The sequence below is a fragment of the Rhinopithecus bieti genome, unplaced genomic scaffold (genome assembly GCF_001698545.2).
Source record: "Rhinopithecus bieti isolate Rb0 unplaced genomic scaffold, ASM169854v2 scaffold_59, whole genome shotgun sequence".
NCBI classification, from domain to species: Eukaryota; Metazoa; Chordata; class Mammalia; order Primates; family Cercopithecidae; genus Rhinopithecus; species Rhinopithecus bieti.
In genome coordinates this window covers 1432334-1459097 of record NW_016803115.1, presented here as the reverse complement: position 1 = coordinate 1459097, position 26764 = coordinate 1432334, and the positions used below count along the sequence as shown (strand labels likewise).

The following is a 26764-nucleotide window of genomic DNA, read 5'->3' as shown; positions in this document are numbered from 1 at the left end:
AAAAAAAAAAAAAAAAAAAAAACCTCACAGACAAATCTATCCAATCTTAATCAGTCTGACCATGAGGTGAGATTTTCATAAACCTTTTATAACCCTTTACCAATTTTTGTTAAAGAGCAGATTAGCGCTTTAAGAAAACCCTGTTGTGCTTTTATTTCAATGTTCAATTTACAGAAAAACTGAACGATACACCTTTAAATTTAGTCAATATTTTCACACATCTTTTACAAAGTTAAATTTTACAAACCTTCCACAACTTGTTCAAACCTTTAGCTTTATTCTATTTAATTTAAAACAGTCCTTTAACCCTCTAAACTAGGTAAAAATTTACATTCTCATGCATTCTTACAATCTCTTACCAAAAACACGTTTCATTCTCCTCACACACCTTGCATGTAAACCTAGTTTTTCAGTAGTCTCAGTTACATGTTATAATGGTAATTCTTAGCAACTTTCACTTATGGTACATAAATTTTCTTTTACGAATCCTTTCATTACTTACATAGACCATCTACAATGTGCTTGGTCTTTCTGACTTGTCCTAAACATCCCTCTTTTTAAACAACCAGTCATTTTACTTCAGGACAAGAATTTACTATACAAGATCCTTCCTTATATAAAATCTCTTTTCTTTATAACCTTCTTTTCGTAGCTAGGTAGCATGGCTAATTCCACATATCCCCAGGCCTTATTTAAAATTTAATGTCTCCAAAATAAATTGAGCAATTTTCAAGGGTCAAAGCAGTTTATTGCCTTAAAAATATTAAGCAAACCTAATACCTGGCCTGCATAATTTAGACTAAATGTATTTATTTATCAATAATCTTTAAAGCTATTTTTATTTCCCAAAGATGACCAAAATTACATGAACTAAAAGGCATTACAGCTTTTCTTTTCTTTTCTTTTTTTTTTTTTGAGATGGAGTCTCGCTGTCACCCAGGCTGGAGTACAGTGGCCGGATCTCAGCTCACTGCAAGCTCCACCTCCTGGGTTCATGCCATTCTCCTGCCTCAGCCTCCCGAGTAGCTGGGACTACAGGCGCCCGCCACCTCGCCCGGCTAGTTTTTTGTATTTTTTAGTAGAGACGGGTTTTCACCGTGTTAGCCAGGATGGTCTTGATCTCCTGACCTTGTGATCTGCCCGTCTCGGCCTCCCAAAGTGCTGGGATTACAGGCTTGAGCCACCGCGCCCAGCCTTTTATTTTTCTTTCAAAATATTTAAGCACTTTTTTTTGTTTAAACCAATTAGAATTCTATTATACAAACACTACACACACAACACATATATAACTACACAGACAGACTAAAGAAGATTGCTACAGTAGTTGTAAGATTCTCCATTTGCCAGTTTTTAAGTTTCTTAATTAGATTACTGGCTTTAGGGTGGAGTTCTCGGAAGAACAGGGCCAAGAAAGGGTCTCTGGTGCCTCGTGTTTTTCCCAAGGAGTCCCAGGCTGTGAGAGCTTGAATATCCACTTTTAATTAAGCTGACTTTTAACCACAGCACTCTTTAATAAAGTCCTTTTAAAATTTCTTATTACCCGACTTTAGGCAGGCCAAAGAGCTGCTATTTCTGGCTTTTAAACTTTACCTAAGGTAACCTCACAGGTGCTCTGAGAAAGGAAAATTCAAAACAGTTCGTGGAGGGGAAGAGAATCAAAAAATGGCAAAGTCACCCAAATATCAATCAGAAAGGCTCATCCCCTAAGCTAGGGATTGAACTCTGAACCCGGGCCACCATTGTGAAAAGAGAAAGCATGGCCACGTGGCTACAAGATTAAGTTCCTAAACACATAACTGACCAGTTTGCTGGGTCGTCTTGAACAACAGGCTTATGAGGTTTTGGGCACACATTTTATCCTAAGGTACCCCTCTTTATGACAAAACAATACAGAAGACACACAAAGCACATCAGATTCACTAGAGCTTAAGACAAGCCTCAGAATTCTTTTTTGTATGAATCAAAACTTTACATAGGAGATAACAGTGATTTTTACCATTCACTTAAACATTTTGCACAAAGAAAAAGAGGAAAAAAGCCAGAAATCTGACTGGTAAGAAATTATTACCCTTTTACTGGCATGCCAGGCTTCTGGGCTCTCTTTCCCTTTCCCTGAGCAGCTCTAGTGACCCAGCTTGCCACACCATCACCCTGGAGGCCAAGCTGTATCATAAAAGAAAATTATCTTTTTTTGTTCGGGCCAGAACAAAACACATATGATAAAACACAGACATTAGCCACTCTGTTTAGCACCCAATATCAAACTGGTTAGGCTTAAATTTGCCCTCCGATGGCCCCTGTCATCTTTAATCCAACCTCCAACTAGGAGTTTCAGCACATGGTCTCTGGGCAAGATGGCTGCCCTGAGTAACAGAAAAGATATGAAAGGAAAGGAAGAGAAAGAAAAGTATTGCCTGTGGCAAGATGGGGAAGGTGAAGAGCTCAGGGAGGCCAGAGCAAGACCCACTCATTGCTATGACACTGAAAAGTTCAGGAGGCCACTTGTCAGTAGTGAAGGGATCTTTTCCAGCAATCCCATCAGCTCTCAAGTTTCCCCTTTTGGGGAGGAAAAAGCTTCCCATGTCCCACGGTCCTGTACATGCCTAACACTGTCACCTATAGCAGTCAGCAAAAAGTATAAGACAGATTAATCAAAAGAGAATAGCAGTTAACATCCCATAGCGCCAAACCTGTTCTTAACTGAAAGAGACTTTACTGAGAGCCCTTATTTTTAAACATACTTAATTGCATTGTTGTACATTTGGAACATTCCACTATAAGTTATCTTTAGTAAGATTTTGCCATTTCTGTAAGACTATGCTGCCTCCCAGGCCTAAGGTAAGCTGGAAGGAACTTAGTTTTCCAGAAATTAAGGATCTCATTTTTACCTAAAATATTGGCTTGACTCTCAGGGTCTCTTGATTAACTGAGCCAATGATTTTTCCTACCTAAGCATGCAAGAAAAATGAAACAAAGGGGTAGAACATAAAAATCCCTGTGAATTTTCAAAAGTCGAGTTTTATAACCCTGCAATATTACTGCTTACTATCAGTTCCTTTCTGAACCAGTCAGGTGTAAGAGACCTCTAACTGGATCCAAGCCAATTAATTCCCAGATCAAATCCATTCCTGGACCCAGCTCAGTTTCTGTCATGACTTCCAAACCCTGTTTGGATCAGAAATTGGCTCAAAGAAACTTGGAGAGCTCAAAACACAAATCTGTGGAGCTCTGAAATCCAAGAGAGAGCTTATCCACAATCCCCAGCTGCTCTGAGAGATCAGTGAACACAAGTGGGTCCTGCAGGTACCTTGCTTGTTCAGTTCACTCAGCACTCCCGGGGGTCGCCAGAAGCTCTACTTCAGATCCCACTTCTGACACCATCTGATAAAAGAAAAACTTTAGCCAAATAAAATTTAATGGAGTTTAATTGAACAATGAAAAATTCACAAGTCAGGTAGCCCCCAGAATCACAGCAGATTCACAGAGTCTCCAGCACAGCTACCTGGTGGAAGATTTATAGATCAAAAAGGAGAAATGATGTACAGAAATCGGAAGTAAGGTACAGAACAGCTAGATTGGTTACAGATTGATGTTTGCCTTGTTTGAACACAGTTTGAACAGTCAGCGGTGTATGAATGGTTTAAGTATGGCTGCTGGGATTGGCCAAGTCTCAGCTATAGTTATAGGTACATACTCCTAGTTAGGTTTTCAATCTTGTCTACCTATTAAGCTAGATTGCAATTCTTCCACAAGAACTAAATATAGAAGTACAGAGTCCTTCTCAGGACATATTTAGATCACTTTAACAGCACATATAGGCAGTCCTCACTGTGCAGAACTGTGCAGTGTAAGACTGAAAAACCCTGCAATTAAGCAATCAATAATTAATGGGAAAAATTACAGTTATTCATGACCTTTGAAGTTTTCTGTTAAAACATGAAAAATCATTTTACTGCTAGTTATAACGGTATGGAAAACTACATAGGAAAGGCATATGAAAAAAAGTAAAACCATTATTCATTTAGTATACTATACATTTTCTTTAAGAGATGAGGTCTCACTATGTTGCCCAGGTTGGTTTCAAACTCCTGGCCTCACGCAATTCTCCCACCTCAGCCTCCTAAGTACATGGGGGTACAAGTGCATGCCACTGTGCCTGGTTTTAGAGTATATACTTTAAAATATCAAAAACACCGAGGATTAAAGTGTTTTGCTTATTTGTAGAAAAAAACTTTTCATTTTTCTCTGAGGGTGGAGGAGAAATGAATTAATCTAGATCCAACCTAGGTTGAGCCCTCTAACAAGCAACCCTAGGACACCTGGTGATTCACATTTTCATGTCTAACCTTAACAAATATTTCCCTCATTGCTTTTGCAAAGTCCTATCTCATTTATATTATTTCCAACTTATTATATGAAGTGGGCACCTTTTCTATGCCTTGGCAAACTGTCATAACTCTAAGTTTGGATCAGCTTCTAATATTTTAACTTCTGCATTTTCAACATTATGAAATATCTCTGACAATTCCCTTTTGTGTTTTTTTGTTTGTTTGAGACAGAGTTTCATTCTTGTCACCCAGGCTGGAGTACAGTGGCGCGATCTCAGCTCACTGCAACCTTTTCCTCCTGGGTTCAAGTGATTCTCCTGGCTCACCCTCCGGAGTAGCTGGGATTACAGGTGCCTGCCACCACGCCCAGCTAGTTTTTGTATTTTTGGTAGAGACAGGATTTCACCATGTTGGCCAGGCTGGTCTCGAGCTCCTGATCTCAGGTGATCCGCCTGCCTCAGCTTCCCAAAGTGGGATTACAGGCATGAACCACCACACCCAGCCAACAATTCCTTTTCTAAGAAAACTTTTAGTTTGAAGTAGCTATGATGTCTCTTGACATTCTCTGCAGTTTTTGTTTGTTTGTTTTCTAAGATGGAGTATTGCTCTTGTCGCCCAGGCTGGAGTGCAGTGGTGCAATCTTGGCTCACTGCAACCTCCACCTCCTAGGTTCAAGTGATTCTCCTCCTGCCTCAGCCTCCTGAGTAGCTGGGATTACAGGTGCCCACCACCATGCACAGCTAATTTTCGTACTTTTAGTAGAGACGGCGTTTCGCCATGTTGGCCAGGCTGGTCTCGAACTCCTGACCTCAGGTGATCCACCCGCCTCGGCCTCCCAAAGTGCTGCAATTAGAGGTGTGAGCCACCACACCCGGCCAGAATTATCTGCAGTTTTTAAATGATTCCCTATGGGCTTCTAGCTAGACACTGGACAGCTGGCCTGACTTCATATAAGGTCCTTGTCATAATATTGATGATAGGGTTTACCACTCTAAATCAGTGGCTTTCAAAAACTTCAGTGTATTTTAGCAATGGCTGTCAAGCTTTTTTCAAGCAAAATCATACTGAAACCAAAACTATTCCGGAGTACAGGGGTAGGCATACAGGACCCAGAATCCTGTCCCCTAGGCCTCTCCCTCAGCTCCCGAGGTTGTCCCCAAACAGTTCCAAAAACACAGTAATTTGCAGATACCTGCACTCCATAGTAGATCAAAAGTCTGTGGTTAATAAAGTACAGTAAAAACACCCACACACCATGATGCAGATCAACTAGGATGGGACACATGGGATCTGCCCAATGTACTGGTGCCTCAGAATCATCTCAGCCCTCTAATTGTTTCTCTGTTGTTGCCAGTGTTACTCACCACCCATCCTTCTAAACAGATACCTCAAATTGTTTCTGACTCTCAGCCTCCACCTTGAACATGGCTTTGATTCCACTTTTCAACATCCAACTTCAATAGCAACTCCCAAGACCCGCCTGGGCCTACCAAACTACAGCCCTGTAATCAAGAGGTATCACACACTGGCCAAGCGCAGTGGCTCACACCTGTAATCCTAGCACTTTGGGAGGCTGAGGCAGGTGGATTGCCTGAGGTCAGGAGTTCGAGACCAGCCTGGGCAACATGGTGAAACCCTGTTTCTACTAAAATACAAAAAAATTATATTTTAGTGGCAAGGCAGCATGCATCTGTAATCCCAGCTACTCGGAAGGCTGAGACAGGAGAATCGCTTGAACCCAGGAGGCGGAGGTTGCAGTGAGCCTGGATCGCGCCATTGCACTCCAGCCCAGGCATTCAGAGCAAGACTCCGTCTGGGGAAAAAAAAAAAGAGGTATCACACATGGTTCCACACATATCTAATGTGTGCTAGTATTTCTCTCTTCATGTTCCTTTTGCTCTGTTAGCCTCCCTTAAATGAGCTTTATTCTAAAGTCTTCACGTCCTGAATTACTTCCTTGCCCTCTTTACAAGATCAAAACCAGTTGCTGGCACTAGTTTTCAGTAACAACAAGATCTGGCTTTTAAGTTGAATGTCATTAATGTTTTGGTCATATCATTACGAGCATGATTCCCTATAATCTAATCTGAGAAGGCAGACAGCAGAGAAAATGGGCGGTGGAATGGAACACAGAAGGAAGCAGATTAGAAAGGAAAGAAAACATCCTCTTGTAAAGCTTTCCATAATGCTATTTTTATGTTTATAAAGATGCATGGGAGAAGGAGAAAGAGGAAAGGGGGAAAACTTAATGGAAAGATCGTATCAGAAAGAGAAGGAACAAATGCCTTTGTAATTACCTTCTGGAAATTTGGGAAGGTTACTATGGGTGTGGCTTTGCATGCATTTGTGTATGTGGGTGGCTATTCCTTCACTTTTGTCGGTGCCCCAACACCAAAACAGTCTGACCTCACACCTCCCATAAAATATATTTGGAAAATTCCATCAAAATTTAAAATATATATTTGCATATTCTTGGTTAGTAATAATTACCAGCTGATCATCCAATTCAAAAAGTTGTTCCAGGTAAGTTTCAGACAATCTTCGAATGTTTGGTTTCATTGATGGAGCAATGCAGATATCCCTTTAATAACATCATAAAACACAGTCAAAATTAATTTCATTAATTAGTTCCCTAATTAAATCAGTGATTCTTGTAGGTGGAATGAAAGAGAGGAGAAAGAAAACACATTTTCCCTTAGGAGAAGCAGATCAGAATCACCTGGAGGACTTTTTCAACCTACTCTCACAAGATTTTGCTGTGTCCCCCAAAGGAGGATATGCCTCCCTTTCCTCATTCCTAACTTGAAATAAACTGGCCCTATGAATACGTTACTGATGAGAATACACGATATTTCTCAAGTTGAGAACCACTGGGCAAATTATTCAGGTTTGTGTCTTTGGAACTGAAAAGCCTGTGGAAGGATTGCTTAACAATCTTAAGATTGGAAGCATTGGCAAGATGCTTATTTTGTTACTGTACAATAAAAGTTTTCCTGTACAATTAAAGTTTTCCTTCATAATAAAATATTTCCCTATCACAAACCAAAACAATACTTACCAAAGAAGATTCTGAAGACCACTTTTGATTATAACCATGATCATTCCCTCTAAATACCTCAGTGGATCCTCAGGACATGTAACAAGTATACCACATAACAGTGCCTGGGGAAAAAAAGGGAAATGACATCAATGTTTCTGAATTTTCATGTTTTTACTAAGCAGCAGATAACTTTTTATTGCTCAGTTTGTTTTGGGCTTTTTTGTTTTTTTAATTATTTATTTCCATAGGTTTGTGGGGAACAGGTGGTATTTGGTTTCATGAGTAAGTTCTTTAGTGGTGATTTGTGAGATTCTGGTGCACCTATCACCTGAGCAGTATACACTAAACCCAATTTGTAGTCTTTTATCTCTCAACCCCCCTCCCACCCTTTCCCCTGAGTCCCCAAAGTCCATTGTATCATTCTATGTCTTTGCATCCTCATAGTTTAGCTCCCATTTATAAGTGAGAACGTACAATGTTTGGTTTTCCATTCCTGAGTTACTTCACTTAGAATAATGGTCTCCAGTTCCATCCAGGTTGCTGTGAATGCCATTAATTCATTCCTTTTTATGGCTGACTCGTATTGCATCATATATATATGATATGATATATATCTCTCTCTCACACAATTTCTTTATCCAATCATTGATTGATGGGCATTTGGGGTGTTTCCATATTTTTGCAATTGTGAACTGTGCTGTTATAAACGTGTGTGCAAGTATCTTTTTCATATAACTTCTTTTCCTCTGGGTAGATACCCAGTAGTGGGATTGCTATCCCACTACTGATCAAATGGTAGTTCTACTTTTAGTTCTTTAAGGACTCTCTACACTGTTTTCCATAATGGTTGTACTAGTTTACTTTTTTTTTTTTTTTTTGAGCAGAGTCTCACTGTTGTCGCCCAGGTTGGAGTGCAATGGTACGATCTTGGTTCACTGCAACCTCCGCCTCCCAGATTCAAGTGACTTTCCTGTCTCAGCCTCCTGAGGAGCTGGGATTACAGGCACCCGCCGCCAGATCCGGCTGGCTAATTTTTCTATTTTTAGTAGAGACAGGGTTTCACCATGTTGGTCAAACTGGTCTTGAACTCCTGACCTCATGTGATTCGCCTGCCTCAGCCTCTGAAAGTGCTGGGATTACAGGCGTGATCCACCATGCCAAGCCCACTTTACATTTTCACCAGCAGTGTAGAAGTGTTCCCTTTTCACTGCATCCACGTCAACATCTATTGTTTTTTTTTGTTTGTTTGTCTGTTTTGTTTTTTGATTATGGCCATTCTTGCAGGAGTAAGGTGGTATTACATTGTGGTTTTGATTTGCATTTCCCTGATCATTAGTGATGCTGAGCATTTTTTCATGTTTGCTGGCCATCTGTATATCTCCTTTTGAGAACTGTCTATTAATGTCCTTAGCCCACTTTTTGAAGGGATTGTTTGTTTTTTTCTTGCTAATTTGCTTGAGTTCCTTGCAGATTCTGGATATTGGTCCTTTGTTGGATGTACAGATTTTTGCCTACTATGTGGGTTGTCTGTTTACTCTAGCAGCAGCAAACTTTTCTTATACAGTTAAAAGTCAAATAATGTGACAGTTTTAAAATAAATGTGTTTTACATATCACTCCGCATTCAGTGTTAATATTCTGCTAAAATAAAACAAAATGCAGTTTATCTTGCCTCTGTCTAAAATCCATCATAAACAACACAATAAAGTCACTGTACCGTGAGGGTTTGCATTACGTGAGGAGTAAGTTCTTTACAGCCAATCTGAAGACATAACTATGATGCTTTACTTCAGGGGTTTCTAGCCTTTTAAAGCATGAGAAACTCATTAGGGTTTTTGGGGGTTTGTGTTTTTGGACAAAAAGTTCCTTAGACCCAACCATAAAAGAGATTGAGAATATCCACCATTAAACTGTGTGAATTTAAGAACTCTTTTTTTTTTTTTTTTTCCTGAGACGGAGTCTGGCTCTGTCGCCCAGGCTGGAGTGCAGTGGTGCGATCTTGGCTCATTGCAATCTCCGCCTCCCGGGTTCATACCATTCTCCTGCCTCAGCCTCCCGAGTAGCTGAGACTACAGGCGCCGCCACCACACCCGGTTAATTTTGTTTTTGTGCTTTTAGTAAAGACGGGGTTTCACCGTGTTAGACAGGATGGTCTTGATCTCCTGACCTTGTGATCCACCCGCCTCGGCCTCCCAAAGTGCTGGGATTACTGGCGTGAGCCACCGCGCCCGGCCAAGAACTCTTAAAAATACATTTGTATTTTATCATTCACAGCATCTACAGAGCATACACATTTGAAAAATTGCAGCTCAGTACACCTAGGTGGGAAACAACGGACCTGCTGGATCTAAGATACTGTTTAAAGCACATATATAGAACTTGTAAAGTTGCTGCTGTCTCATTTTCCTTATGAGGCCCCCCAAAAGAAAAAAATTCTTGTTAACAGTGTTGGCAAGATATACAGAATTACTGATGTTTTCTCCATTTGAGACAGATGAAAAGGTCTGCAGCACACTTCCCACAGAAACCACCTGGAATTTTTCATTTCCCTTCGTGGTTCACTGTTTTCTGATGGGGTCTAGTGTGCATGTTGCAGGTAGTCGGGATGCTTTGGACCCACTCCTGCTGTCTTTTTCTCTTGATCTTCTATTTCCAGAACAAAATAACTCCATCACTGGAGTTACACAGAGCAGTCCTTCCTACCTCCATAGGCCAAGTGTCAGCAGATCTAGGCCTGGGGTCTTAGACTCTTAGCAATTCTCATAGTGTTCCTCCAAAACTAAAAAGGGTAATTTCTCCTAATTGGACCCTGCATAATAACAATCTCCCCCTTTGCAATAGCTCTATGCTCCTCTTCTTAGCATACAGCCTGCAAGCAGGAAGCTCAGCCCTTTAGAGAATGGCAGAATGGTAAGATTTAGATCCCTCTCCCTCTCCAGCTCTGCCTTCAAACCGAGCCCATACTAACTGCTTATAAGTGCTCAGTCACCTGCAGACTGACTTCCTTTTCCCCCAAACCAAGAGACTACAGTTGCACAGGAGATTAGTGGTCTCACCACAGTTGCAACCTGAATTTGAACAGTCATCTATTACCTAAAGAGCCAGTAAGATTGAGTCCTACAGGGACCTAACAAAAAGTGCTGAAGCCTTATATTACCTGGAGGCCAATCAGACTTCCCACAGCTCCCTCAATATCCTTGGTGAAAAGCCCATCTGCTCTCTAGCACTTCTATGCCTGGGTCTCCAGACTACTGAGTTTGTACTCCCGACTCTACATCCTTTTCTCCATCTTATTCTGGCACCCTGAGGACATCTATATCAGAATCACCTGAAGAATGAATTTGTCTCTGAGAATAGGGCCTAGAAACCTGCATTTTACTAAGCTCCCCAGGTGATTCCTATGCATACTGATGTCTGAGAATAAGTACCTAAATGAAGTTCAGCTTTATGGTACATTTTTAAGAAAGTTGAGATCTGGTTAATGTATGTCAGAAATTGATTATATATATATTTCCAAGCTCCACTTATAATAAACTACTTTTCCTGAAAAGCTATTCTGCAGAAGTCAGGTTGACAGGATAAGTCTCTGAAATGCTAATAAAGGCATATGGAACTAGCAGAGTTGAAATGCACACTTTTCACATAAGAAATCTCACTGTTGGCCAGGTATGGTGGCTCATGCCTATAATCCCACCACTTTATGAGACCAAGGTGGGAAATTTTCTTGAAGACAGGAGTTCAGGACTACCCTGGGCAATACAGTGAGACTCCATCTCTAAAAAATACAAAATCGTTTTAAAATTAGCTGAGTATGGTGGCGTGCACCTGTAGCCCTAGCTACTTGGGAGGCTGAGGTGGGAGGATTGCTTGAGCCCAGGAGTTCAAGGTTGCAGTGAGTTATTATCACAACACTGTAATGCAGCCTGGGTGACAGAGAAAGACCCTGCCTCAAAAAATAATAATAAAGAAAGAAATCTCACTGTCTTTTTCCCTTGGACAAAATAGCATAACATGATATTTTATGTATTGAGTGAACAGTGCATAGCTACATGCCAATAAGACAGCACAGTTAATGAATCAATAGCTTTTTCCCTGCCCAATGAATATAAAAATCACAAAACCATTAACTTAGTCTTTATTGTAAGCAGAAGCAAAATAAGCAAACATTCCCACAAGATTAATGTTTGACTCTCGAAAACATTAATCATATTATTAATAATATTCTCAGTAAAAACTTGCACAATCAAGGACAAAAAAGTACATGAGTTAATTATTGGATTGACTCTCTCAAGCTTGTAAATTCACAAAGCAATTACACGTAATCCTCACTTTCTTTGGTTCTACTTCCCTAAACTCAGTTTCCAATATTTCTCATCTATTCTGAAGGATGTTCTGGGTCCTGAGGACAAACGTGGGTTGATCGAGGACTGTTCCTTCCACTCCTTTCCCCTACTACCCATCTTTTGAAGAGCAAGAAAATGCAAAGGGTGGAATCCAGTTGGTTTAAATCTGGGATTTGCAATCTTCTACCATTCAACCGTTGACAAATTACATCTCTGTTTTCTTTCCTTTAAAAGTGGGATAATAAAGGTTCATATGCCATAGGGCTACCACGAAAATTAAAAACTGCTTTCAATAGTGTCTAGCACAAAATAGGCACTCAACAGATAATGACAGCAAGCTATTACATATATATATACACACACACATACATACATATATACACACATACATATATGTGTGTGTGTGTGTGTGCATTTTTTTTTTTTTTTTTTTTTTTGAGACAAGGTCTTGCTTTGTAACCCAGGCTGGAGTGCAGTGGCACAATCAACCCAGTGTAACCTCAAGTTCTTGAGCTCAGGCAATTCTCCCACCTCCGCCTCCCAAGAGGCTAGGACTACAGGCATGTGCCACCAAACTCACTTAATTCTGTTGTTGAAATGGAGTCTCAATTCAGGCTAGTCCTGAACTCCTGGGCTTAAGTGATCCTCCTTCCTCTCAGCCTCCCAAAGTGTTGGGATTACAGGCATGAGCCACTGTGCCCGGTCCATCATTATTTTTAACCATTCCACTGCTAATTATCATCTTCATTAGAGGAAAACACTTAGACATAGAGAAAAGAAATTGAAAATATTCCCTTATACTACTCAAAGTCCAGTGTGACGACTCAGAGAGAAAGAGAGACTGACTCTGACTTAAACCACACCTAATGGAAGATGTTAGCACAAAAGCATTTAGTGGAAAATGGCTAGGAGAAACCTGGATAGACCAACAGTTCAAATATAAATAGCAAGACAGTAACTATTATCACTCTGGGTGGACACACAAAAACAAATGTAAGACACTTAAGAGAGCAAGTCTTGTTTAGCTTTTCAGATACTCAGATAAACATAGTGAAATATGCTGAGGGCTAAAATAGTAATATTGTAATATAAAAAATAATTACGCCAAAAGTGCAGAGATAAAAGTGATTATCAAATACTTGGGGAGCCCTCAGCAGGTGAAGAAACAGAAAAGGATGTTCTGGTACCCCAAACACTGAAACATATCTAAAGCAGTATCTCACAAATGATCGCCATCCCCGTGTGGGATGGAGATGGAGGTAGCACGCTGTCGTTCTGGGAGATACCTTACTTTGTATTTATGGAAGTTATAAGTCCCTTCCACTTTCCTATCCCCTACCCCAACCTCTGAAACATATCTAAAGCAGTATCTCACAAATGATCGCCATCCCCGTGTGAGATGGAGATGGAGGTAGGACGCTGTTGTTTTGAGAGATACCTTAATTTGTATTTATGGAAGTTAGTAAGTTACAATTTTGAAAATAAAGGGGCTTTTATGTCTTTTTAACATTGAAATAGATGGTGTCAAAATTTTATTTTAGAAACTCTATAAATGAATATTCTAGAAGATTACTCAAAGAGGCCAACTGGCTTCAACGTTCAGATGAGACCCCAGAAAGAGGAAGATGCCCCTCGGGACCAGACTTGAAGGCTTTTGTTGTTGTTGTTGTTTCCTTTTTTTTTTTTTTTTTTTTTTTGACTTTAAGGTTTTAAAGCAGACTGGACAGGACAGGTGAAGAGCAGCAGGCTCTATGAGGTGAGAGTGAGACAAAGGACTCTGATACCTGCCAGACTGGGTCTGTCCCAGTGGGGAAGCAGTCCCAGCCGTTTCATCCCCTCTAAGAAAATTGTAAATGGAAAAATAATAAATCATACGCTTTTCTTTGTTTAGTGTCCTGTGGATTTATCTCAGGAACTACATATGTAAACTGCCTGGCTGGCCTGAGGGAATTCAGCAAAGATAACTGTCCTCTGGAGAAGACACAACCTTCCTGCCCAAGGTCCAGCAAAATGAGTTAGTGTATCCAGCTCCTGCTCTCCTAAATGGGCAGGGCAGTCCCTTGCTCAATAATCAGTAATTCCTGATTCTTGCATCTCTGACAAATACGTGCAGCAATTAGTCTCAAAAAAATACCTGGCCTGGCATGGTGGCTCACGCCTGTAATCCCAGCACTTGGGAGGCCGAGACAGGCAGATCACGAGGTCAGGAGATCGAGACCATCCTTGCTAACATGGTGAAACCCTATCTCTACTAAAAACACAAAAAATTAGCCAGGCGTGGTGGCGGGCGCCTGTAGTCCCAGCTACTCAGGAGGCTGAGGCAGGAGAATGGCAGGAACCCAGGAGGTGGAGCTTGCAGTGAGCGGAGATCACACCACTGCACTCCAGCCTGGGCGACAGAGCCAGACTCTGTCGCAAAAAAAAAAAAAAAACCCTTTTGGGCAATTTAATTTTAAAAAAAAAAAAAAAAAAAAAAATTTCCCAAAAAATAATGAAAAAAAAAAAGACCAGATATAAAGCTAAAACCTAAAAATAAATTAAAAAAAAAAAAATATATAAAAAAACAAAAAAAAAAAAAAAAAAAAACCTTGGCTTTAAAAATCATGATTTGTAGATTAAGTACCCCCTCTGCTGAACAGATCTGGTTTTGCATACTCTTTACATCTTCCCTATACTAAGCTGAAATTGGAGCTCACCATTTGAAAAGTGCTTTCTTTCTCTCAGATACAAACACTAGGTGTATCTGCTTAATATTTTTGTACACCATAATATCTAGCTCATCTTTGGTCCCTGTGGGGCAGTCCTTGTTTGTCTGTAAACAATGTACTGACTTCTACCTAGTAGAAAACTGAGGGAGAAACTAGGATTTCTATGTTATTTCTGGATGACCCACTATCTGAAGGTCTACCAGGAAGGCTTTATTATGCGAGCTCCTATCTTAATAATCTCTTTGAAAACACAAATGCCTTTGGGAAGGAGTATATCCAAAAATAGAGGGCACATTAAGCTAATTCCCACAGTGGTAGAAAGAGTATCTCAGAGCTCTGAGAGACAGAAATGAAGAATATAGGGAGTGTGAGAGATCAGAAGGCAATACTTAGTTTTCCTACTAAGTTCAGGCCCTAATTTTTTTTTTTGACTCAAAAAAAAAAAAAAAAACTTTGAATTTCTAAAATATATTTTCCTGAATCTTAATGATGAAATGTAAATATCTTCATCTCTATTTCTCCAAGATAGATTTCTATGAAAATATAGAATCAAAAGGTATATATTAAAGATCTTCATACATATTTCAAAACTGTTTTCCCAGAAAGTATTATCAATGTATAATCTCATCCCAAATGGATAAATGCTCAGAGAGCTCAGGAGACAAGCTTGGGCTAGAGACAGCCTGAGAGTCACAGCTCCAAGTGGTTGAAGTCATTGAAGTGTTTTCAATTGTACGTGGTAGAGGCTCAGCAAATATTTGCTGACAGAATGTCCTAGTGTACCCCCCTCAGCTGACCACTCTTGTCGTTTCTCAAGAAAAAAGGCTGGCTGGTGTCAAGAGCCTCATCTGTTCAAAGAATTAAGTTACTTGTTTAACTTGAATTGAACAAAGAATCCAGCAGTCTTTAAGCTGGACGAGTGAATCTCGAAGAGCCCACAAAGACTTTCAAAGGATTACACCAGTACGAATAGTAAAAGGTGTCCACTTTCAGATCCTCACCATTCCTACGCAAGTTGGCCCTCCATATCCATGGCTCCTGCAACCACAGATTCAAATCAACCACAGATCAAAAACATTTGAAAAAAAGTTTCATCTGCACTAAACACATACAGAATGTTTCTTCTTGTCATTATTCCCTAAATGATACAGTATACCATCTACTTACATAGTGTTTACATTATATTAGATATAAGTAATCTAAAGATTATTTAAAGTATACAAGAGGATGTGTATAGGTTCTATACAAATGCTATGCCACTTTTTATCAAGAATTTGAAAATTCTTGAATGTCAGTCTCCAAGGAAGGTCTTGGAACCAATGCCTCATGGATACTGAGAGATTTTTATTTTTATTTTTATTTTGAGACGGAGTCTCGCTCTGTCACCCAGGCTGGAGTGCAGTGGCGCAATCTCAGCTCACCGCAAGCTCCGCTTCCCGGGTTCCCGCCATTCTCCTGCCTCAGCCTCCTGAGTAGCTGCGACTACAGGTGCCTGCCACCACGCCCAGCTAATTTTTTTTATATTTTTAGAGACAGGGCTTTGGCGTGTTAGCCAAGATGGTCTCAATCTCCTGACCTCATAATCCGCCCGCCTCGGCCTTCCAAAGTGCTGGGATTATAGGTGTGAATCACCGCGCCTGGCCAGGATTACTGTATTCTTTACTAAAATTGATCTGCCTGAGGACACAGTTTGCTATTTTCTTTTCCTACATTTCTCTTTCACGATGGCATCCACCTGGAATCTTACTGTAAAGAAAACTGAAGCAGAGAGATTTGAAAATGTTCTCAAAGTCACCCAGTTAACAACTGGTGAAGCCTAGGCAATATTTTTTATTTTTATTTATTTATTTATTTATTTTTTCCTGTAGAGACGGTCTCTCACTATGTTGCCCAGGCTAGTTTCAAACTCCTGGCCTTAAGCAATCCTCCTGCCTCAGACTGCCAAAATGCTGGAATTACAGTCATAAGCCATCACGCGGGGTCCAGGAAATTCTTACAAATACAAAATAATCCCCGCATCTTGCTTTAGGTTTCAAGTAACAAACTCAACTTAATATGTACTTTATTAGCTCCTACAAGAAATTCAAAGGTAGATGAGGCCTGAGTGTAGGTTTAATCCAGTGGCTGAATAATGTCACTAGGGCCTGGTTTCTTCCCATTTCCTCAATTGGCCTTTTGTGGAATCCACTTCATGCTAAAATTCTCTCTCCTTGTGGCCACACAGGTAATTGCCAATGTTCCCAGGAATAAGTGCTCCTCCATTAACAACCAGAGAGGGTATATCCAGCCAACATCCTGATCTAAATCAGCTTGGATTACATATTGCCCTCCCTCATGACCCTATACCTTCCATCTCCCTGTGGTCACAAACATCATGGCCAGGGAAACTAAATGCACTGGTTGTTGCGAGATAGTCGGGGTCCAACCCCAGAAATAGGGATAGACAGTTTTCTTGAAGCAAATGGGCTAGGTGAGGGAAAAGACAGCGTATAGAATAAGAATGTAGGAAACATTAGGAAAAGGGAAGTAGATGCTGCGTAGGCAACTTGTAAATGCTAAGTAGATATCTGCTCCTGGAGAACATGGGAAAGGAAGAAGAAAAGGGGGTAGTTACAGAAGGGTTGAGATCCACTTACTGAGTGATGCTGTTGTGATCTACATCTTTCCAGAGACTGCTTTGAAATCCAACTTGATCTGACTCCCCTTATATGAACAAGCCAAGTATGGCACATTATATTTTTCCCAATGGCCATGACAGTATCTCCCATCCTCCATGCTCTTTTTGCAATGTGACTTTGTTATGCCTCCCATCATGAAACGGGTTCCATGTTCCCTCCCCTTGAATCTAAGTGAAAATAATGTTGACTTCCAAACCTAGATCATAAATAATGGTATAACTTCTATCTGGTTCTCTCTGGGGACATTTGGTCTTAGAAATCAGCTACCATACTGTGAGGAAGTCTAAGCAGCCCACGGGCAGGTCCAGATGAAGAGGAACCAAGCCTACTGGTTCACAGACCTGGCTGAACTCCCAGCCAACAGCCAGCACCAACTTGCTAGGCATGCAAAAGAAGATATCATCTTAAAAGTGGATCTTCCACTCCCTGCAAAACCTTGTCAAAATTTCAAATTTTTAAGCAAACTAAGTGATTCCTGTTGTTGTAAGCCATTAAGTGCTTTAAGTGGTTGTATGTCACATGGCAATAGATAACTGATACACCACACAAACAGAAAATGACTATACAGCCAAATCAAAGGTGTCATTCCATCCATCCCTAGCTACATACATTCTGAGAAAAAAACACCCAGTCATGACTTTCATTTTAGATTTTTAAATTTCAAACATGTATAAACAATAGTATAGGGAACACCTATGTACCTATCACCCAGTTTCAACAATTATTATTCTGTGATTTTTGTATCATCTATATAGCTACCCATTTCCCCCACCTATTCTCAATTATAATTTAAGGTAAAATTTACATGATTTCAAATGCATAAATCTTATTGGTATAATTTTGATAATGAAAATACCCACACCCCAGGTGTGGTTTCTTTCCAACTCTCCAGAAAGTTCTCATGTCCCTGTCCAGTTAATCCTCCTGTAGCACTCAGAGTCCAGTCGAGAGACAGAAATCACACCTGTATTTTGAATGAAGAACACTTATTCTGTCTCATAAATACATTCTAATAAAGAATGCAATTCAAAGAATTACTAACTAGTAAAAAGTGAGTAACTACTAAGAGAGAGCAAAGAGAACACTAAAGGACATGCTGTGGCACAGACAGAGTACCCAAAGATGAAATAATCTTGGAAGGAAGGCAGCCACCTCCCCAAGGCTGAGATTCAGAGAATGTAAAGTGTGGCTGAGGTGTAGTGGGAAAGTCCATTAGGTTGTCTTGAGACAGAGACAGTTCTCAGCCATGAGGGGCCAAGGTCTGGTGAACAGGAGTCCAGCAGCTCACACTAGTGAGCAGACACCCCCTGCTGGGGTGCAATGGGCTGAGGCTGGTGAGCAAAACTTGCTGAAGAGTGGACACCACTGGGTACACCACACACATGCTCTTGGCAGCTGTGTCACGTGAACAAGAAGTGAGGAAGCACATAGGAACCAGGAAGTGAAGCCCCATCTCCCTCCAGGGTCCCTTCAGCACCGACAAGCCTTAACATAATGCTAGCCCAAAGCAATGCCAAGGTCTAGATCATGGCACTGGTCCAGCTTCTAGGTGTCAAGGGCTACTTTTCTCCTCCTCAATATTTTTGCAGTATTATAATCAGCTGTCTGGTTTTATGGGGAAAAAAATTTTAGACTTTCACTAAAATTGCACTGAATGTATACATTTTCTGGGAAGACATTACATGCTGTTATTTTCCCATTCATAAACATGGCAGAGCACTTCATTTCTTTAGGTCACCTTAAACATCTTTTGACAAAATTTTACAAATTCCTCCAAAAAGGTCTTTCACATCTTGGCCTAAGAAACCTTTTATTTTTTGTGGTTATTATGAATGTAATTTTAAAAGCTACTATTAAAACTTTGGTTCTAGTGAATTGAAATGCAGCCGATTTTTTAATATTCAGTGGAAGAATTTTGTGAGGACTTTTTTTTTTTTTTTTTTTTTTTGAGATGGAGTTTCACTCTTGTTGCCCAGGCTAGAGTGCAATGGCACCATCTCGGCTCACCGCAACCTCCGCCTCCTGGGTTCAAGAGATTCCTCTGCTCAGCGACCCGAGTAGCTGGAAGTACAGGCGTGTACCACCACACCCGGCTAATTTTGTATTTTTAGTAGAGATGAAGTTTCTCCATGTTGGGCAGGCTAGTCTCAACTCCCAACCTCAGGTAATCCGCCCACCGTGGCCTCCCAAGGATTTTTTTTTTGGTCTACTCTTTCACTGTGGGTGTAATGGGATAGTCAGAAACTGAAAATACTAGGAAATGTAGGACTGTTTATATTGAGAGCCCATTTGACAACTGTGGATTGAATCTAAAGTGACACAAGTCAGTTTAATTGTGTGTTCTTCCTTTAAATAATGTTCATTTCTCAGGGGTAAGCACGGATTGCTGGATATTTGAGTTTTACTAGGGGTAGCTGTTTGTCACATCAATAGGACAAGGGAGAAAGAAGGGAGAAATTGTATTTGAAAGTGATCATAATGATAGTGACATTTTAAAAACATGTCTACAAATGATATTTCTTACATAAAGAGGTGGGGTTTACTTCCTCTCCTCTTGAATACGGGTTAGTCTTATTAATCCATTTGTAATAAAGAGAATATAGGGAAAGTGATGTTGAGTAACTTCTGGGGCTAGGTTATAAAAGGAGATTTTACTTGGCTCTGTCTCTTGGACACCTGTTTTGGGACCCAGCCTCCATGCTGTGAGGAAGTTCAGGCCACATGGAAAGGTTACACATAGATGTTCTAGCCGCCAGCCTCAGGAGAGGTCCTCATCAACAGCCAGCATCAACTGCCAGGCATGTTAAGTAAGGAAGCCTTCAAGATTATTTTAACTTCAGCCACTCTGACATTTAAGTGCATGACAGATCTCAAGCAACAACATTCTGTCAACTCCCATAACTGTGAGAGGCAATAATAATATGAATACTGTTATTTTAAACCACTAAATGTTTAGGTAACAGACATCTACAACAATGATGAACCAAGGAATCTGAGATGGGTAAAGAGAGAAATGAGGACATGAGAGTAATATTTGATAGTGCAAAGATAATTGAATGAAATGGTGGTTTGAGTCAGTTGAAGAAGTGCTAGTGTAGAAGCTCCAATGTGAGTGTGCTAGAAAATTAGGAGACTAATGGATGAAGACATGGAGATTTCAGAGATGATACAGCAATTTAGGATAAAATGGTTAAGAGTATGATCATAGAAGGAAATGACTGAGGAATGGTGGAAGCAAAGGTAACTGGAAGAAAGGTCAAGGATGTGAATGGAACATCCCTGTGAATACTGAGGCCACAAGAACAATGACAGGAGTAGAGGGAAAGGAAGATGGTGAGCCAGATGCTAATGCTACCAACAAAACACAGAAATTGGTACATAATGAAGACAGTGAGTGCTAAATCCGATGTTATGAACTACAAAGAAGCTGAGACTTTAGAAAAAGGAGGGAAGATATGTACTTTGGAAGTGGAAATGGGGAGCCAAGGAGGACATCTAACCTATCTCTAGATCCGAGGTTAACTGAGGAGTGAAACAAGACAGTCTCCACAGGATTTCATTTCTGAGTAGGATGTGGGAAGTCACCATGGTCCAATGACCCTGCTATAACAACTAGAAAAAAATGGATACATTACAAAAATCACATTTAAAAAAGATATTGGAGAGCCATGGAATTCCAGAGGAAGGAAAATTTTCTGAAGTGAGCTGACAATGCACACAGCTGTTTATCTTCCCTGAGGACATGTGCCAGTTCTGGGTAGGAAAGAGGACAGGGCTGGGCCCAGGCAGAGGAAGTCTACAAATGGGAAGAGAAATCAATAGGCTTAAGGTGGTGGCACGGGGCTAACACGAGATTAGAAACTTGAGGTGCCCCAAGTGTGGCCACTGTCTCCCATAAGGCAGTGAGTTACGGGAGTGTTCACACAGGAGGCTGAGGAGTTAGAACATCAACTTCTACAAGGCAGACTGAGCCTTTCATAATCTCAGGGAAGGAAGATGAAGCCTGCCTCAAACATACAGCCAGCATAACCTTCAATGTACTTGCCAGATTTTAAAGTTGAGGGCCTACAGCGGCTGCTCCATCTGGGAAGTGAGGAGCGCCTCTGCCCAGCGGCCGCACCGTCTGAGAAGTGAGGAGCACCTCTGNATTCTCTGTCCTTTTACTCTGCTTTATTTTCTTAGCTTATATCACCACATAACACTTATATGTATATGAATATATATGTGTGTATATGTATACATATTTGTGTATGTGTATATATATGTATATGTATATAGTCTCCCCCTTAATTTAGCAAGTAAGTTGGAATCCATGAAAACTGGGACTTTTCTTGTTCACTGATATGTTCCCATTGTTTGAAAGACTTTAAGTAAATAAAATCTGGCACATACAAGACTTTAGGTAAATATTATTAAAGATGGACTAATCACTTACTTTTGGAGTTGTTGTAAAAATTAGAAATCCCTTAGCATGGTGCCTGGCATGTAATTAGCACCCAGTAACTAATAACTGTTATTAAGAACTGAGGTTCTTAGAATTAATGAATACATATTTTAACTTTTCTAAATGGAATGTAGGGTCTTTTGAGTATGATGTTGTCTCCTTAAAATATATTTTAATTATTTTCTATTTGATTTAACTTGAACATATACTGCTTTCTAGAGGATTTTATAGAGAAATGTTTTTCTAAGGACTGAACTTCCTTTTTCTGTAGCATGAGTGCCTGCTCAGATGGATCTTCTTATACATTGGCGGGCTGATTTAGGCATACAGTAGTACCCCCTTATCTGTGTGGTTTATGTTCTAAGCCCCTAGTGGATTCCTGAAACAGTTGATAGTACCACACTTGATTGCCATCATTTGGAACACATTTCCATGCATGTCTTCCACCCACAAATTTAATGCCTTTTCCATCTTTTTAAAAAATATTTTATTGGTACATATTATATATATTTATATATAATATATATAATAAAGTTGAGGGCCTAGAAGGGAAACTAAAGAGCTAAGCTCAAATACTTCCGAAGAGCAAAACCAAATCTCACAATCTTTCAGTCTGAGGAGACAGAGACTAGCTAGTTTCTCAATCAAAAGCCCAGAAGAGCTATGTCTGAGGAACAGGGATGAACCAGATGTAAACTGAATCCAAATAAATCCATAGTCCAACCTCAATGAGCTCAATCCCTTCCTGGACTGAGGTCATGAGCTCTGTACCCTATAGAGAGGAAAGGACGAACCTCTGCTGGCAAAAGAGTGTATCATCTGGAGCTTCTATTGTTCTTTTCTCACACAATGTCCAATAAAAATAAGAAATTACTAGATATGTACGAAGGCAGGAAAATGTCTTGAATTATCAACAGAAGAAAATAAGCAATAGAAGCAGATCCACAAATGATCTGGATATTCAAGTTAACAAACAATGATTTCACTTTATGTATTTATTTTATTTATTTTTTTTAGAGACACAGTCTCACTCCGTCACCCAGGCTGGAGTATAGTGGTGTGATCTCAGCTTACTGCAACCTCTGCCTCCTGGTTTCAAGCGATTCTCATGCCTCAGCCTCCTGAATAGCTGGAATTACAGGCGTGTACCACCACACCTGGCAAATTATTGTATTTTTAGTAGAGACAGCATTTCAGTTGGTCTCGAACTCCTGGCCTCAAGTGATCCACCCACCTCGGCCTCCCAAAGTGCTAGAATTATAGACACGAGCAACAAACAATACTTTTAAAATAACAACCATCAACATGTGTGTTAATCCATTTTGCACTGCTATAAAGAAATACCTGAGGCTGGGTAATTTATAAAGAAAAGAGTTGTATGTGGCTCAGGGTTCTGCAGGGTGTACAAGAAGCATGGTGCCAGCATCTGCTCGGCTTCTGGTGAAGGCCTCAGGAAGCTTTTACTCACTGCAGAAGGCAAAGGAAGCCTGCATGTCACATGGCAAGAGAAGGAGTAAGAGAAACAGCTGGAGGGACGCTCTTTTAAACAACTAGCTCTTGGGTGAACTAACAGAGGGAGAACTCACTCATTATCACAGGGGAGAGCACAAAGCCATTCTTGAGAGATCTGCCCACATGACTCAAATACCTCCCACTGGGCCCACCCCCAACACTGGGGATCAAATTTCAACGATTTGGAGGGAACAAATAAAGAAAACAGAAAAAGGCAAAACGAATGAAAAGATGCATAATTCTAATAATCAGAATTTATTTAAAAATCAAATTGTCATTCTAGAACTGAAAAACATGTCTAAAATTAAGATTTCATTTGATGTATTTAAGAGTAGACTGGACACAGCATAAAACAAAATTAGCAAACTTGAAAACCACCAATGAAAAAGATCCAAACTTGAGCTCAAAAAGAAGAAAAGAATGGGGAAAAAGCAGAAGAGATCAAAAGAGGCGTGTAGAACAAGGTAAAGAAAAAAAAAAGCTAACATATTTACGATTGGAGTTCCAAAAGGAAAAGAGAGAACTGAATAGAAGTACTATTTGAAAAGAACCAAGAATTTTCTAAAACGGATGAAAAATATCTATCAACAGATTCAGTAAGCCCAGGGACCAAGCAGGATTGTTTAAAATTTTTTTTAATTTTTTATTTTTTTAGAGATAGGGTCTTGCTCCATCACCCAGGCTGGAATGCAGTGGCGCAATCATAGTTCACTGTAGCCTCAAATTCCTGGGCTCAAGTGATCCTCTCATCTCAGCTTCATAAGTGGCAGGGACTACAGGTGTGAGCCACTATGATCAGCTAGCTTTTTTTCTTTTTTTTTTTTTTTAACTTTTGTACACACAGGGTCTCACTATGTCACCAAGGCTTGTCTTGAACTCCTGGCCTCAAGAAATCCACCTGCCTTCGGTTCTCACAGTGCTGGCATTACAGGCATGAGCCACCAAGCCAGGCCTGAATTTTTTAAAAATCAGTCTCTATTCAAGAGATTTGCAGGAAAATGATATTGTAGGTAGACAATCAGGTTTTATTTAGGACAGGCAGATGAAATTCAGAAGAGGTTAAATATACAGGGAAAATTTTAATGAAAGGTTATTTATGTATTCCAAAGCTTGCAGAAGATGGGTTTTAGAAAAGTATAAAACCTGCCAGGCATGGTGGGTCACACCTGTAATCCCAGCACTTTGGGAGGCTGAGCCAGGTGGATCACCTGAGGTTAGGAGTTCGAGACCAGCCTGACCAACATGGTGAAACCCTATCTCGACCAAAAACACAAAAATTAGCTGAGCATGATGACATGACAGGTGCCTGTAATCCCAGCTACTTGGAAGGCTGAGGCAGGAGAATCGCTTGAACCCAGGAGGTGGATGTTGCAGTGAGCCAAGATGGCGCCACTGCACTCCAGCCTGGACGACAGAGCAAGACTCCATCTCTCAAAAAAAAAAAAAAAAAGTATAAAACCCATCTGGGAAATTGAGTCAGATGAATAAATGTACAGACAGAATAGATAAGAGGCAGAATGGAATTCATCTTGATAGTCTCTTAGGAGAAATAGGTAATGAGTTTAAGGTGGGTGTGTGGGGCCCAGAAGACTGCTCCCTTGTTCTTGCTGCTAGTGTGGTAGCAGAGGTGAGTGAAGGACTTCTCAGGAGAATATGATCTTAGACAATGGGGAATGCATATAAGGGCCTCCTCTCTGGGTGCAGAACAAGGTGGCAAGCCAGGAGCGCTTTCACCCAGAGGGGGAACTGGGGACTGCCTCATTGCAGCTTTGTGATGTTCTAGTAACTGGCGGGCTAGATGAGAAGAGGCCACCACTTCCTTGATGTACCCTCACTCTCAACTCAAGTCTGTTTCTTCCACCTGCTGCAACGCCATATCACAGAGTGAGTCATCACTCAGAATGGTTGCACCCTGAATTGTAAATATAAACATTCCACTTTCTGACCCCCACCTCCTATGTTTCCAGCTCCCTCATTTAATTACTCCCTCTACTTCTCTTCACTCCCCTCTTAGGAGTCTCCATTTTCTGTACATATATCAGTATCATATCCTTTTCTCATTTCCTACTGAGTCCTTAGAGTCCTTGGCCCATCACTTCAGATACTCAGGATCTTAGCTCCCTAACCTACTGCCTTTCCATTCTATTAATATATGCCTGGCAAATTCCTATCCCAGACGAAGTCAACTTGGTTATCTCTGTACCTACATCTGGTTTACTGACTGCTACTTGAGAAAATCACACAACCGGGAAGATGGGTACCATTCTCCCTACATATTTTCAAGCACAATTGTATAGAGGTACAACATGAAACTCACTATAATAAATTAAAACAATACAGCTATGGATAGAGCAAAAAGTTAGAATTCCCCATTTCCTCCCCCAAAACCATTCCACAAGACATCTGTTATTAACAGTTTGGCATAGGTTCTATGCATGCACTATTGTCTTAAAGATAGATACACACACATATATGTACACATAAACACATATACAACATACATGAAATCAGATAGACAGCTAGAGCAGAATGGACAACTGCTAAGCAACTTGTACTTTTTCTTTTTTACTTAATAATATGTGTTGGGAGCCAGCCATATGGTGTATGCCTGTAGTCCTAGCTACTTGGGAGGCTGAGGTGGGAGGATGGCTTGAGCCCAGGAGTTTGAGGCTGAGTGAGCTAGGATGGAGCCACTACACTCTAGCCTGGGTGGCAGACCAACACCCCGTGTCTCAATAATAATGATGATAATAATAACATGTCTTGGAGGGCATTTCTTCTTAGTAGGTACAGATATACTTTATTCTACATAATACCTCATTCGCTTAGTCACTCTAGGTCATTTACTACTTTTACTATGAAACAAAGTTATAATGAACATCCTTGTACATCCTTCTGAACACATGTGCAAGTATTTCTCTAAAGTAGATCCCTAGAAGTGGAAATGCTTGGTTAAAGGGTACATGTATTTAACATTTTAATAAATATTTCTCAATTACCATCCAAAAAGGAGACAGGGGTCTCTACCAAATTGCCCTCCCAACCGCCTAGGAGCCTTACTACCCTCAGCTGGGACCTCCTTTTTCCTTCCCTAGACATCTCTCTCCCTCATTCCCCGCATAATGTATCTTTGCTCGAACCTCCTACTGCACCAACAGCCCCATCCCCACTCAAACACGCACATTCTTGGAAAATATCTCATCAACTATTTGTACAGAAAAAAACAGGTCAACATAGGCAAACGTTCTCAGCTTCCTACCCCCCAAAACCTACAAAACCTAGTATCTATCCCTTCCTGTCTTCCTTCCCTCCTATTATAATGGGGGTGGAAGGGTAGTCCTTCCTGTTGTCTAAAGGCAATCCTGGTTGAGAGGGTCCTTACCTTCACAAAGGGTTGACTACACTAACCAAAGGTATCAGCTTCCACTCTCCCCTCAGCTAACCTCCATCTATTTTCTGCACTCATGGTTCCATGGAAACCTCAGGCTCACCTTGGGCAGAATCCAGGTCCTTATCTTGGGTGACCAGAGCCTACTCCCTACTCCTGACAACACTCTTCATAATGACAGTATGCTGATTTTCCTCCTCAGCCTCTCTGGCATTTCTTTCTCACTCCTCCTCCACTCCTCAGGCACTTCTTGTTCAAACCTTAAAAGGTGATTTTGGGGTTTCCGATCTGGGCCTTGTGCTCATTCCCCCTGGGAGATGTCAC

At 40.6% G+C, this 26764-nt stretch overlaps 1 protein-coding gene across 10 annotated transcripts in view; it reads right to left on the bottom strand.

Annotated features, from left to right (window-relative positions):
• The window catches only part of FBXL13 (F-box and leucine rich repeat protein 13), a 303981-nt gene that overhangs the window by 276418 nt on the left and 799 nt on the right, over nucleotides 1-26764 (bottom strand). For 8 of the 10 annotated variants that reach the window (XR_001881688.1, XR_001881732.1, XM_017853395.1 and 5 more), the window contains exons 2-3: nucleotides 7387-7490; nucleotides 6819-6909 (exon numbers count right to left, since the gene is read on the bottom strand). Coding sequence is in view for 7 of the 10 variants with exons in the window: in XM_017853395.1 (XP_017708884.1) it covers nucleotides 6819-6909; nucleotides 7387-7490 (195 nt within the window). In the remaining 3 variants the exon portion in view is untranslated. Of the gene's footprint in view, nucleotides 1-6818; nucleotides 6910-7386; nucleotides 7491-26543; nucleotides 26701-26764 lie in introns of all 10 variants that reach the window. The other 2 variants (XM_017853629.1, XM_017853699.1) reach the window with 2 other exon arrangements.